Raw genomic sequence first — 13,366 nt, forward strand, 5'->3', positions numbered from 1 at the left:
TGAACTCCTATACCTTCTGCCTCACACATCTTCACTTACCTTCGGTGCACAACCGATCACAGCTTCTCCGACCGTGAGGAACAGCTTCTCCTGCCCTATGAGCTCAATGAACTCAGCCAAACGGAGCTTCTCGACGACCACCGCACCAGGATTCGCAATGGCAAGCTACAGAATCCGCACCAAATCAAACCTGTAAGCTCACGCCATCCCACTCTTCAATTACCTCGAACAAACAAACATGAAGCTTTACCACCTGCACTTCACGCTTTTGTAGGCCTCTGTGCAACTCTTTCAAGGCGTGAATCCCACTCGTGTCTACGTCCGTAACAGCTGCAAAGCAGAAGAAGGCTTCCATGCGTTATTAGTCGCTCGAGAAAGGGAAAGATGAGACACTGATGACGAACGGAGAGGTCAGCGTGCGACTCATTACGTGACATGTCGATGATCAAGAAATCGACTCTCGGCAGATCATTTGCGTTCTGCTGCTCCTCTTCATCTCTTAGCCATCTCAGGATCCTGCGTTGCGGTTCTAAGCAATTCCATTTCGTCTTCTCTTGGGATTTGCATCAGATCGTAAAGAAGGGAGCCAAGACACGGTACCTTTCCTTGACGTAGTTGGAGTTGGAGAAGTAGATCGCGGAATCAACTCTCACGATCAGCACTCCGGGAACCCTAATTGCCTCGGGGTACTGTTCCACGTTCCGATATATCATCGTTCCCGGTAGATTCCCCAGCAAAGCAGTCCTCGGCCTGGTCACTTGCAGCAGGATCTTCGCCAGCGATATCGATACCTGCAAGCCCCAAAACGAAGAGACTAATCACCGCACCAATTGGCTACCGCAGATTTTAGATGATGAACACATCCGTCCGTACCGCAACCAGGAGGCCGATCTCCACAGACGTGAAGACCACGCCAAAGAAGGCTCCCATGCACGCCATGAAATCGAATCTGTCAACCTTCCAGATGAGGTAAGCTGCTTCGTAGTCGATCAGTCCCAGGACAGCCGAGATGATGATGGAAGAAAGGATGGCGTTCGGGGTGTACTCGAAGAGGGGTGTGAGCACCAGCAATGTCAGCATCACTACCAGCGACATGACCACGTTCGACACCGTGGTTTGGCACCCGGCCATATAATTCACCGCGGACCGCGAAAAGGAACCTGCAAACAAGAACACCGGATGATCCCTGACTGCTTGATTCTTGCTCTGTTCCTCCTCCGACACCGTTGGTACCTGTGGTTACATAGCAAGATGTCATGGAGCCGAGCATGTTCATGGTTCCTAGCGCCACCATTTCCTTGTTTCCATCCAATTGGTAGTCCTTCATGGCCGCAAATGTTCTTCCGATCGCTACCGCTTCCTGATGGATTCAGAGAGAGATGTTAGAGCAAAGTTCCTGCGAGGAGAATCAGAGATCCATCTTAGTTACCGTCAACGCCACCATTCCGGCCACCACTCCGATCCGGAAACCTTTTGCAGCGAACGAACCGGCGAAGCGGATCTGATCAACGGACGATGGGTTGATGCCTTTTTCTATTTTCTTCACCTTTTGGTTCATCAAGTGTTTGGGCAAAATTCAGAGAGTAAAAGACCGACAAATCTTACGATATGGAATGGAGAGATCTCTGAGCTGAAGGACTTACGATCTGAACACCATGCTTGTCGGCACGAGTGATGTACACCAAAAGGGTGGCTAAGATGACGGAGATCAACGGAGCAATGGCTGGAACCCAGAAGAGCTGCTGCTTCTTCTTCTTACCCTGTAAACGAAGCTGATCAGAGGGCTTATTTGGTTGACGAGATTGATTCAGCTGAGATAAGAGCATGCACACACGATGTATCTGGCAGCCAGAAGGAAAGCCAAGAAGGCTGATCCGATCAGCATCGTCTGCCAATTCCACTGCAGAAAGGAGTCGAACACCGTCAGAAAGGATGAACTCAGAGACAAGAAGCAGAAGCAAAGCTTGAAACATAAGCCGTAGCTTTACCCCATGCTCGACTGATCCCCACACGGACCTCATGACGGAAACGATGTCCGTGTTCTTGGTGAACTTCTTGATGCCGAGAAACCCTTTGAGCTGCTGAAGTGCTATCGTGATGGCAGCCCCTCCCATGAATCCCACGATGGCAGCATGGGAGAGGAAGTCGATCAGAAACCCCAGTCTGGAACATGGATTTCAGATTTGATCGTGGAGTATGTATGAGTCAGAGTACTAATGCAGCATCAGAAATCTCACCTCAGGAAACCCAAAGCTGCTTGAGTGACTCCGGCAAAGAAGGTCGCAGTGAAGGCGAGCCGCCGGTACTCCTCCTTCTGGGTCACAGGATCGAACTCGTTCTGCAGAAGAGCCCCAAGCAAGAGAGACACCACCGCTACGGGTCCGATAGCGATGTCCCTCGAGCTACCCATCACCGCATAAACCAGCGGCGGAACGAAGCTGGAATCTGCAGCAGCAGCAGCAGAATTGGTAGTGTCATATGAGAGCTAAGATTTAGCTTACGGTAGCGGACATCAACTCACATAGTCCGTACTGCGGATCCATGTTGGCAAGCTTTGCATATCCAATATCCTGAGAGATCGAGGGAGCGAGTGAGGAGGAATCGAGTGCGTGTTAGAATCGCCAATGTCTGCTACGGGTGAGGACGACGCGATCATAGATAGATAATACCTGAGGGATGCAAAGACTTGCGATGGTGAGTCCGGCAATGATGTCGCCCTTAAGCTTGCTGAGGTTGTAGTCTCTCCCCCATTCCAGAGCTGGAAACAAGAAACGCAGTCCCAGCGCGAGCTGTTTCGATCTCGGTTGATCCTTGTAAGGGCGTAAAGGATCGTCGGCGAAGAATGTTTCCTTCAGCCCGCGGGTGAAATCCGTCGCCAAGCTTCTCCGGGGAGGGAACCCAACCTTGTGCACGCAGGAAGAGTCAGATTGGTTGGCCATGGCAGCTCCTTGTCAGTTTCCTGCACCCATCAGCAACAGCTATCACAACCCAGAATAATGCATGCGATCAAGATCATTATTCATGTAAACGGATCTCATGAACAAACCAAAGAGCGATGGTTTGGGGAAGAAGATGACGAGAATACAGCAGCGTCTGCATCAGGCCATGAACCTCCTGTTTGATTGGTGCACCGAATCACAGAATCAAAGGACAAAGACTTCAGCGGTTGTGATTGCAGAGTCAAAAGACTCGCGGTTTCTATTCACCACATCGATAAGCAGAGCACTTCTGATGGTTCTTATAATTCCTTTCTCAAGTGACGGTACTTTTTGTCTTCCACGATGAACAAAACCTAAGACTAACGATGGAATTCTCACACTCATTTCTTATGTCATGTTTCCAAGGATTTGTGGAATGTACCCAAAGAGAGGGTGCATTGCATTCCACAACCAGAGATGCATATGAGATTTCAATGACAAATAGCACATCATATATGTCAGCAAAAGGAAGAAACAAAGGAAGAAGAAGAAGAAGAAAGAGAGAGAGAGATCCAGTCACCCTCACCTCCCCAAGAAAACCAATGAAGAAATCACATCAAAATGGTGAGTCCAAGCTCCCTTTTAATGTCCTCCGTTAGAGCTGTCTTAGGAATGTGTAAAGAGGGGATTCCCGGTGACCTCAAAAGTAGTTTGGAAAGGATGTGTCAAGTTGGGAAGGTGAGAAGGATGCCGAAACCTGTCCGCATTCAGTGAATCTGATGACGAGCATCGATGCAAAAGATCCGGCACCTAAATTTTATGTTCTTCACACAAAATCTATCTATTTGGAAGTTTTTTGAATGGAATAATGACCCCTAAAAGAAAACAAATCTTGATACAGCCCTATCAAAATCAACTAAATATATATTTCTTTTCCATCTGGATTTACTAACGAATCTTTTTTTTCTGATGTTTTAGATATGAGTTACATCAAGCAACGATTTCTTCTCTATCATGGTAACCTGGCCACTTTTGTCTGAGGGGAATATATATATATCTACTTGATTCTAACTGAACCAAATCGACTTAATAAATAACTGGACTAAACAAACTCAATAAACATTATTCAAAAGCTCAGAAAAAATGTCTTAATAACGGCCTACTCCCGGTATACCCAATTGTCATTATGTGAGGAGTTGACGGTTGTTATCCTGTAATAATATTAAAGGGACTTTTGTTGGACGTAGAGCTCCGCTGCAAGTTATAGGAGAATTGGGTAATGTCCAACAACTTTACCCGATCTAATTGGTTGGCACTCACTCTATGATATAGGAATCCTTAAGAACTCATTAATTAATAATATCATTAATAATTATTAGTAATTTATCATGCTGATGATAATGAAGATTATTATTATTAGGTATCTAAATGCAAATACGAGGAATAACTTCAGATTAGGGCGCGAGTTCGTGCTGCTCCGCTTCTCTCGTCGATTCACCGAATGGGCGCGGAAGAGCAGCAGCAGAGGGCCAACGGAGGTGACAGGATTGGGGGGTCGAGGCCGACGCCCATCTCCGAGTCTCAATTCCTGATATGGAAGCGCCGAAAGGTTCGACCTTCGTTCCTTCCTCATCTCTAGGGTTCCGGTTCTTCGTTTGCTTCTCGTTCCATCGAGATTCCCGTCTTTATGAATCAGTGGGGTTTCAAAGCACGATTTTCTTCGTTTAGGGTTCCAATTTTCGGTCTTCTTTTTCGTTTCGCCCTTGCTGGATTGTATATTTTCATCTTTAAGAGTGATTTGGGTTCTACCGGACGAAAGCTCGGTTTTGTTACCGCTTTATGCTTCAGCACTGGAGAGTCAAATCCAATAATGTCTTCTGAAGTCTCTTATTCTGGAGATAGGGATGGTTTCTTATGGTTGTTTCATTGTAGCTGGAGTTCTAATTCGTTCCGTTGAACATGCTGCAGTCGGAGTTATAGTCGTAAACTGATTTAGACCGTAAGCCCAAACAAAAAGTAGATCAGCCTTAAATTTTGGATCTTGCACGTTTTCTGTGTTAAATTTGCTTCGAAGACTGTGTGAAATGAGGACCAATGTTATCAACTAGTTTGATTTCATTGATGAGCTAAAGTTTTTTTGCACCTTGTTATTTTCATAAAATGCATATGTCCTTAGCCTTTGGCAATTTCGACCTTGATTTACCATATAGCAAGATATCAACTTCGGTAATTTATGAGAGTGGCACCTCTTTCTCTTGGATTCACTGGTTCTTGGATATTTTGGATAAATTGTGTAATCAAAACATCATGAACTGCTAGGCTCATGGTTCTCTTCATACTATTATTTCTTCATGTTTGAGCAGCCAATTACCTTATACTTTGTATTGCCCCACCAATTATCTAATAATTTCTGAGATCTAAGCTACAAATGAACCTGTGAACTATTTACATGTGACATCTGAGTAATTTCATGTAGATGAATGGGTTTGGCAATTGAAACTAATTGGTGCATCTTAATTCACATTTCGCTTGATTTATGTACAGAATTTAGTTACTTATAGCAGCTAAACATACTGTTGGTACTCATATCCAGGATGCTGAAACAGCAGCAAGAAAAGCTGAAGTTGCTCAGAAACGTGCGGAAGATATAGCTGCTGGAACGGTGCAGATGAATGGTCGTGAGCTTTTCCTCCGTGAACCCTGGGTATTTGATAACACCCGTTACTGACGTTCCGAAGGTAAAATATTAGTGGGGTATGATATGTTCGGTGTCCAAATCTTGTTTGCCGCCCCAATTCTTTGTCATCAGTAGATACGTTTTTTCCTGATGTTTTTTCCTGTTATTTTTATGCATGAAGTCATGTTATTCGGATTACCTAGATACCTTTTTTGGTTTTCATATAACTTGGATCCCTAGAAAAAGAGTCAGTTTGGCGAGTTTTGCCCCTATTGTGTTTAGGTAACCTGTGATTAATTTTTTTTTTTTAATTTTAGGACTTCGTAGTATCGTAGAATTAACCGGTTCTATTTCAGTATTCAAAGACAGCACACCATATGTGTTTTAGGCAATATCACTAGTTTGTAGGAATTGGCTATATATAAGGGTTTGCGGAAAGCATCAATATAGAGTTGTCATCATGCATCGCTTGCTCCAGTCCAATGTTTGCGGAAACATATATGCTTTTGAACATATATGCTTTTGAACATATAGGGTTTGCGGAAACATATATGCTTTTGAACACTTTAAGAGTTGATTCTAAACATATCTTCAGAGTTGCTTATCTTCCAATGTTTCTAATTTCGATTATGAACAGGTCTTTGATTACCCAAGGTGGGAAAGAATGTAGTCTTCCAAGAGAATTTTAGGCTACATGCGTGCAGGGAGATAAAAGAAAGATTCGAAGGGTTAAGCTTGAAGAGCGCTTCATTGTACTTCCAAATTTTCTTCCTGTATTTATGTTTCTGTATCTTTATATATGCCGTTATAATTGTCTCCGACTTTGAAGAATGCATCCTCGTTAATTCTCTAATCATATGCACCGGAATCATATATTTGCCAACAGATGATTGCCACCTTGAACAGCTTATTTTGCATGAACACAGACATTTTGAAACTCTTATCGAAATATTTATTATCGTAGTTTCCAGCATCAGCTAAATTGATTGTGATGTTTGAATTGGCCCGACTTGAAAAATGCTATATATATATATATATGTATATATATATATATATGTATATATGTATATGTACATATGTATATGTATATGTACATATGTATATGTATATGTACATATGTATATGTATATGTACATATGTATACATATATATATATACATATATGTATACATATATATATATACATACATATGCACTGGAATCATATATTTGCGACGAGATGATTGCCACCTTGATAAGCTTATTTTGCATGAACACAGACATTTTGAAACTCTTATCGAAATATTTATTATTGTAGTTTTCAGCATTAGCTAAATTGATTGTGATGTTTGAATTGACCCGACTTGAAAAATACTATATGTATTTATATATATGTATATATATATGTATATACATATACATATATATACATATATACATATGTATATATAACAAACCATACGTCCTATTATAATCTTCAACCCAACACGAATAATTATTCTTTAGTATTTAGCGCACTAACTCGGGCCGGACGATCCAATAGAATTAATTCGGTCCAATAATTTAACTCGGCCGAGTTTTTTGTACGACTCGTCCGACTCCATTGATCAGTCGTGGAGGCCAACCCGCTCTGTCGAAAACCCTCTCTTTCTCTGCGAGGCGGTGCCTATTCTTCCGGCTCCCATGGGCTACAACCGATCCCGCCGCCCCGGAGATCGCTCCGCTCGTCGAGGGCAGACCAGTACGAGCCGGGGATCTCAGTGGTAAGAGCCTTCACGCCCTCCTCCTCCTCATCCTCCTCGTTGTTCGATTGTTTTCTAGTCTCCTATCGTTAATTCGTCTTCCCGACTAGGTTTTATTTTGTTTTCCAGCATCGATTTGGTTTCTTTGGTAGCGGGTATTAGTACTCGCAAATTTGCATGCGGGATGTGTTGATTCTTCTGTCTTGGTTTAATTAGATAGAATAACCTAGGGTATAATATTTGGGTTAGATCAAATGGTTTGTGCAACACTTTGATCATCTGGAGCTAATTCTAACGAAGTTCCTGTTGGTTTAAATTCTACAGGGATGAGGATCATGATAGATCCCTGCCGACAAATGAAGGTATGGAGTTTAGTTCAGTGGATATGTGCTATTTGGGATGTTTATTGTTGCGTGCTATATTATGTTAATTTCGATTGTTTATCCTTACAAAGAAAGAAGAAAAGAAAATAGTGATTATGCTGATTCTGTTCGGTTTTATGATGAAAGAGTTGTGTCGCAAGCTATTGTTCGATCCATAGGAATACACATGAAAATATATCAAAATCTATGGTGAAATATATGCTTCAATTACCTGTTTTGCTGAACGTTAAGTTCAATTTTAGTCTCGGCTAATTTGTATGCTCATACTAGGTCGCTTGCATTCAAGCCCTTGATATTGCTGGTCGTTGGTCAATGCGCGCTTTTGTTTTGTTGTTCCATTTTCTCCTTTCATTTGTGAATTTGAGTTTCTAGCCATTAGTTTGTTGTGCTATATTTAGAATCATTTTTTGGAAGAGTTGATAGGTTTTAGAAAAAAATATTTGAAGCATTGTCTTTTAACTGGAGCTAGTCATGATGTCTTAACTATTTCAGAAGAATGTCATGAGGAAAATCATGCTCCAGGAATTCAGCTTGCAATGTGGGTATGTGTTTGTAAATAATTACAGATGGCACACTTATAAGATGCCTGAACTGTTTCTTCCTCTCTACCACTTTCTGTTGTACCAGGACTTTGGACAATGTGATATCAAAAGGTGCACTGGTCGAAAACTTGCCAGATTTGGATTCTTAAGGGTAAGTGTCTTGTCCTTTGCGATGGTTTGATTGATTTACATTATATGTCCCTTGTGGATGCTGGATAAAAGTTTATATGAAACTCGATTCATTTTTCCTTGACTTCAAATTAGATTGAAAATTTATTCTCCTTTCGGTGATAGAATCTAGCATCTAAAGATTTGTATAAATATACTCTGAAAAAAATTACATATGTTGGCATGTGGTTGCTTGAATCAAGGATTGTCATGCCAGACATATTGTGCTGGCATTATATTTGCACCAATTCTCTCACATACCTTGCCAAGGGTCCTAGAGATACAAATCAAGATCCTTCTATCAAGATGACCATCTTGGCATGGCTTGGTGAAAGATCTTTTGATAAATTCTATATAGTTTTCCGGTACAAGTCTAAGACCCATCGTACATTCTTTTTTTTTTCCAATTTATATCATGGGGCACGGAACCAATATGGGACATTCGAAGCCACCACTGAGTCATATTAGGGAAAGTTCCATAGGATGATTCAAAATGTGCTCCCTTTTCCATAAGGTCATATCTGGGGGCTATTTAAACTAAGTAATGATTATTAGAAAATATCTACCCCTTGGAAGAATGAACACTCCTGCCTTCAAATAAAAAAGCAGTGAGAAGCACAATAGTAAAGCAAAATACAGTCTGCTCTTCCTTTTTTGTGACAGGCAATTATATTATTCATTATGCTCTTGCATTACTGTCATTTTTGACATACTGGTTTTTAAAATACTGACTAATGTAAATAAAATCTTACAGGAATTGCGGGTAACTAATGGTTTTGGTGGCGTTGTCCTAAGGTACTTATGAACTCATTGCACAAAAGAGTTCTCTGACCTATATTACCCCTGTAATATCATTGCCAATAAATGCATGTACATGTATTCTTTGATTGTATTACACCATATCATCATTACACTTCTTGAAGAAGCATTCAAGAGCCCTTTTTATATCGTGTCATTGAATGATGTGGTAGCTCATCTCCTACCGATGTACAATTGTCTGAGTCTTCTGCAGGCTTAATATTTTAAGTTTTGAAGTATGCAATTTTATCACATTTCGACATCCCTTCACTTTTTTCTGCATTTGTCTGCAGTCCAGTTGGGAAACAATGCGTCTCCAAGGAAGATCAGCCTTTAATCAAGAGGAAAGGACTTGCTGTGGTAGATTGCTCATGGGCGCGCCTGAATGATGTTCCTTTTATTAAACTTCGTTGTGGTGCCCCTCGCCTCTGTAAGATCTGCAATAGCTTTTTGATGATGTCTTTTTTCTTTGTTGTGATAATTGGACCAATGTTCTTAATCATTTTTTTCTCTAAAGAAAAGCCGAGACATATACAATTGTAAATGAGGGGTATGCTGAATTTGAGCTTCAATCTGATAGACTGTTACCTTTTCAGACTGAGATGTGTTTTCACTATTAAATTATAAGGTTTTTATTACTTCTCATCATTGCCATCATTAATTGTCCACAGTTCAGTTTCTGAGTGGTCAGAATCATTTTTTAGAACTTTTGAGCTAATTACCTAGTTTTCTTCCTTTTTTTTTGTCCTATAGTTCATGGAATTCCCCTAAAAATAGTTCTCTTGTCGTCTGTAATTCTCTTGCCGTCTGTCATATGTAATATGATAAGTCTTCAAACTTATATGTGATTTATCCACTTGATGCAGTGCCTTGGTTGGTGGCAGCAAACCCAGTGAATTATGGCCATCCATGCGAATTATCTTGTGTTGAGGCTTTGTCTGCAGCTTTAATAATTTGGTACAATCTCTAGCCCTTTCCTTGTCTCGATGGTGGATGTTGCATGATAGTCTTAGAACTGTTAATCATAAGCCGAAACAATGTTGCAGGCCGCCTTGCACTTGCCATTCAAGTTTATTGATCAAATATTCCAATGACTTGTTGGAACACTGTTTGAAGATATGGATGATTCGCTCTTGGATTTTATTGTCTAATACATGGTTTACTTGATATGATCTCTTGGTTGAAGGGGTTGATTCTTTGTATATTATCACAGCTTAGTTTCACTTTCTAAGTTAAGAGGGGATTTAGTTTATTTCTTCTTTCCGTCTTCTACATGGTCTTTTTTTTCCTTGTGATCCTGAAAATGGAATGAAACTATTGAGGCATACTCTATTTGTATCCTTTCACATTTCACAGTGGGTGTATAATTAATTGCCTGTTACACAATTAAGTGCCTGTGTATGAATGCAATTCAAATCTTATTCCTTTCACATTTCACAGTGGGGAGGAGGAAATGGCAAATCTGCTGTTAGGCAAATTCAAGTGGGGTCATTCATTCTTGTCTCTTAACAGGTATGTGCCCTCCACTTGGATGCTTTTTAAATTCAGTGTGGGATTATCACTATTTTTTTAAAGAAGTCACAGTCACACTTGACAATCATCGCCACTTGATTCTCCATGACTACGGTGCATGGGAGTTACTAAAGATACAATTTGGATGATTACCTTGGAATTCGAAATAAGTTTGACCAAATCAAATGTTAATTTCAGACTAGTGCGTGCACCTTGGCTACCAAATGACTTGGTCATTGCATGTAAATTTAAGAACATAACGATGAGCTTTGCGCCCCTAGGCAGGAAATCACTTCATGTATCAGATTGTATGTTGTCTACCTACTCATGTCTGACAATATGCTAAGTGCTTTTCTTCTAAGACAGGGCTTCAGGAGGTTGACTTTTTCTGTGTTCAGTTCTTCCTTTCACAAATGTAGTTGGTAATAGCCTTTTTGATCCTAATTGACCATCCCCAACTCAAGGAGAGGAGAAAAGGAAAAGATATTACAATAAAATAACAGCCAATGCAGACAACTCACAAATGGGGGGAAGCCACTTATGTAGAAATCATCAACATGGTATACTTTATATATTGAGTTCAAATAATGTACTTCCATTCTTACACCCTGCAGGGAACTACTCACTGCATATTCGCAATGTCAGACGGGATCGGAGATCATATCTGTCCAGAACTCCTGGTTATCTAGTAATGCACGAGTACCAAAGCCACCGCAAGGTGTAACAGGTATGATCATACTTCCTGTTGGGATGATTCTTTTTCTGTTGAGAATTTGTTTAGAGAGAAGCTTGGCATGCATATTAGATGTGAACATAGCACATCAATATCATGTTTCTATGTGCCTTTGACTTTTTATTGAATGAATTTGTTTTGAGCTCATTAGTTTCATGGTCATTATCAGAAACTGAAAGTAGATACCGTCTATGCTGCAGATAGCGCTCAGTCGCCTCCAGGCGACGAGCAATCTGGTAGCGATTCAGACGATGGATTACCACCCCTCGAAGAGAACTTGAACCACTTGACATTACAAGAGAGTGAAGAAAGCGAGGAAGATAGTGAGTGAAAGGAGGTGTTCTCCGGCCTTGCGGTAATACACTATTTCAACTTCTATGGACGAACATGCAGTTTTAACTGTGATTTGGTAGTAGAGTTGGTTTTGGGATAAGCTGGATGTATAGTTTTTGTTTGCTGCAGTTGTTTTTTCCCATTGAACATACACAAATCACAAAATCCCATTATATTCTGATCAAAATGTGTCAAAATGATATTTTTATTTGTAACTTTTATTAAAATCCTTTGATCTTTCTCTATAAGAAGAATAGTAATCATTTCATCTCTTTTTAACTTAATCATATCTATAAGTAGATGATATTATGACAGATTTAGAAAGTAATAATACCAGTCGAAGCATGATAAATAAGGCGACATAACCTTCGATTCATCAAGTTCTCTTGCACATTGTTCATCATATGAGAAAAGAAAGAACACATGCACCAGGAATAGCATTCAAACTGTTCGACCAATTTCCTAGCTGAAGAAAAACAACTACCAAATCGAAGAATGACTCGAAGGCGAGATTTTTCTTGCTTTGGTGTTTCACTCCAACGCGACGGTGGCGCCGACCTCCTTGAGTTTGGCGGCGATCGCCTCTGCCTCCTCCTTGGTCACACCCTTCTTGAGCACCACGGGGGCCTTCTCCACCAACTCCTTGGCCTCCTTCAGCCCCAGGTCGGTGAACGTCCTCACCTCCTTGATGACCTTGATCTTGGCTGCGGCATCGAACTTCTCGAGCTTGATGTCGAACGCCGTCTTCTCCTTTTCCTCGGCCGGCTTGGCCGCCTCGGGCCCCGGCCCGGATCCCGCCCAGGGCACGCTGCCGCCGGCCTGGACCAGGTGGTTGAGGCCGAGCTTGAGGCGGAAGAGGGTGGAGTAGTCCTTGCTCTCCTCCTTCGTGAGAGAGAGAAGCACATCGGCGATCCTCTCTAGCTTCTGGCTCCGGGACTCGGCGGCGGCGCCACCGGAAGGGGCGGAGGAGGAGAACCGGCGGACGGTAGAGGAGAGGAGGAAGCGGAGTGGCATTTTGGGCGGCACTTCGGCTTCCTATTCGGTTCGCTTAGGGGAAGAAGGCGGCCACGCGACTCCACCGAATCGAAGGGGGAATGCGTTTCCGTGGGTGGAAACCAAATTCCGAAAACATCTCTTTCTCAAAACATTTCTCTTGGTTTGTTGTACAAATCAATTATCATAAATAACTGTTCATTAATACAATTTAGACATTGGTTTGTTGTCTACAATCGAATCGAGTCTAATCGAACCGAACTCAAGCTTTCCGCTAACAACATGGTTAGCCTAATCGAGTCAGATGTGTGGTCGAGACAGTTATAAATGGGACAGCCGAACTCCAACCTCTCAAATCCCAAACCCTCCCCCGTTCTGTTCTTGGAGCGCTTATCGACATTTCCTCGGCGGAGGCGTGAGAAACACCGGCGGGCCGGAGACCGAAACCCTAGAAGAAGCGAGCGCCATCGTTCTCGCCCCTATCGCCGGCGAGTGAGTTTGATTGTAACCCTGGAGATGTTGTTCGTTGATGTCGCATTACGGAAGGTTCTTCGTCTTTTTTGTTCGTTCCTATTTCTCTAACCTGGA

At 41.8% G+C, this 13,366-nt stretch overlaps 3 protein-coding genes across 3 annotated transcripts; 1 reads left to right on the plus strand and 2 right to left on the minus strand.

The window, feature by feature from the left end:
* Nucleotides 1-20: 20 nt before the first annotated feature.
* On the minus strand, nt 21-2,939 carry LOC135676086 (sulfate transporter 1.2-like). The gene is made up of 13 exons (XM_065186895.1): nt 2,670-2,939; nt 2,522-2,570; nt 2,238-2,445; nt 1,989-2,163; nt 1,835-1,900; nt 1,644-1,760; nt 1,430-1,546; nt 1,234-1,360; nt 874-1,160; nt 601-791; nt 431-516; nt 254-330; nt 21-165 (listed from the first exon to the last, which is right to left on the minus strand). The coding sequence occupies exons 1-13, from the start codon at nt 2,937-2,939 to the stop codon at nt 22-24; spliced, it is 1,914 nt and encodes a 637-aa protein (XP_065042967.1). The 3' UTR covers nt 21.
* Nucleotides 2,940-7,144: 4,205 nt separating this feature from the next.
* Nucleotides 7,145-11,885, plus strand: LOC135676088 (uncharacterized). Its single transcript, XM_065186896.1, has 10 exons — nt 7,145-7,337; nt 7,641-7,678; nt 8,192-8,241; nt 8,327-8,392; nt 9,164-9,204; nt 9,501-9,637; nt 10,074-10,164; nt 10,648-10,719; nt 11,334-11,446; nt 11,653-11,885. The coding sequence occupies exons 1-10, from the start codon at nt 7,258-7,260 to the stop codon at nt 11,781-11,783; spliced, it is 819 nt and encodes a 272-aa protein (XP_065042968.1). The 5' UTR covers nt 7,145-7,257; the 3' UTR covers nt 11,784-11,885.
* Nucleotides 11,886-12,220: 335 nt separating this feature from the next.
* LOC135676089 (uncharacterized) lies at nt 12,221-13,366 on the minus strand. The gene has a single exon (XM_065186897.1). It carries the CDS (start codon nt 12,797-12,799, stop codon nt 12,317-12,319), a length of 483 nt encoding a protein of 160 aa, XP_065042969.1. The 5' UTR covers nt 12,800-13,366; the 3' UTR covers nt 12,221-12,316.

Source organism: Musa acuminata, chromosome BXJ1-6 (assembly GCF_036884655.1).
Source record: "Musa acuminata AAA Group cultivar baxijiao chromosome BXJ1-6, Cavendish_Baxijiao_AAA, whole genome shotgun sequence".
Lineage (NCBI taxonomy): Eukaryota > Viridiplantae > Streptophyta > Magnoliopsida > Zingiberales > Musaceae > Musa > Musa acuminata.

Coding starts and splice junctions, on each gene's coding strand:
- LOC135676088 (XM_065186896.1), top strand. CDS start 7,258: ATGGGCTACAACCGATCCCGCCGCCCCGGAGATCGCTCCGCTCGTCGA. Junction 8,393..9,163: donor CCAGATTTGGATTCTTAAGG/GTAAGTGTCTTG, acceptor AAAATCTTACAG/GAATTGCGGGTAACTAATGG. Junction 11,447..11,652: donor GCCACCGCAAGGTGTAACAG/GTATGATCATAC, acceptor TCTATGCTGCAG/ATAGCGCTCAGTCGCCTCCA.
- LOC135676089 (XM_065186897.1), bottom strand. CDS start 12,799: ATGCCACTCCGCTTCCTCCTCTCCTCTACCGTCCGCCGGTTCTCCTCC.
- LOC135676086 (XM_065186895.1), bottom strand. CDS start 2,939: ATGGCCAACCAATCTGACTCTTCCTGCGTGCACAAGGTTGGGTTCCCT. Junction 2,571..2,669: donor CAAGTCTTTGCATCCCTCAG/GTATTATCTATC, acceptor TCGATCTCTCAG/GATATTGGATATGCAAAGCT. Junction 2,164..2,237: donor GCAGCTTTGGGTTTCCTGAG/GTGAGATTTCTG, acceptor TCCATGTTCCAG/ACTGGGGTTTCTGATCGACT.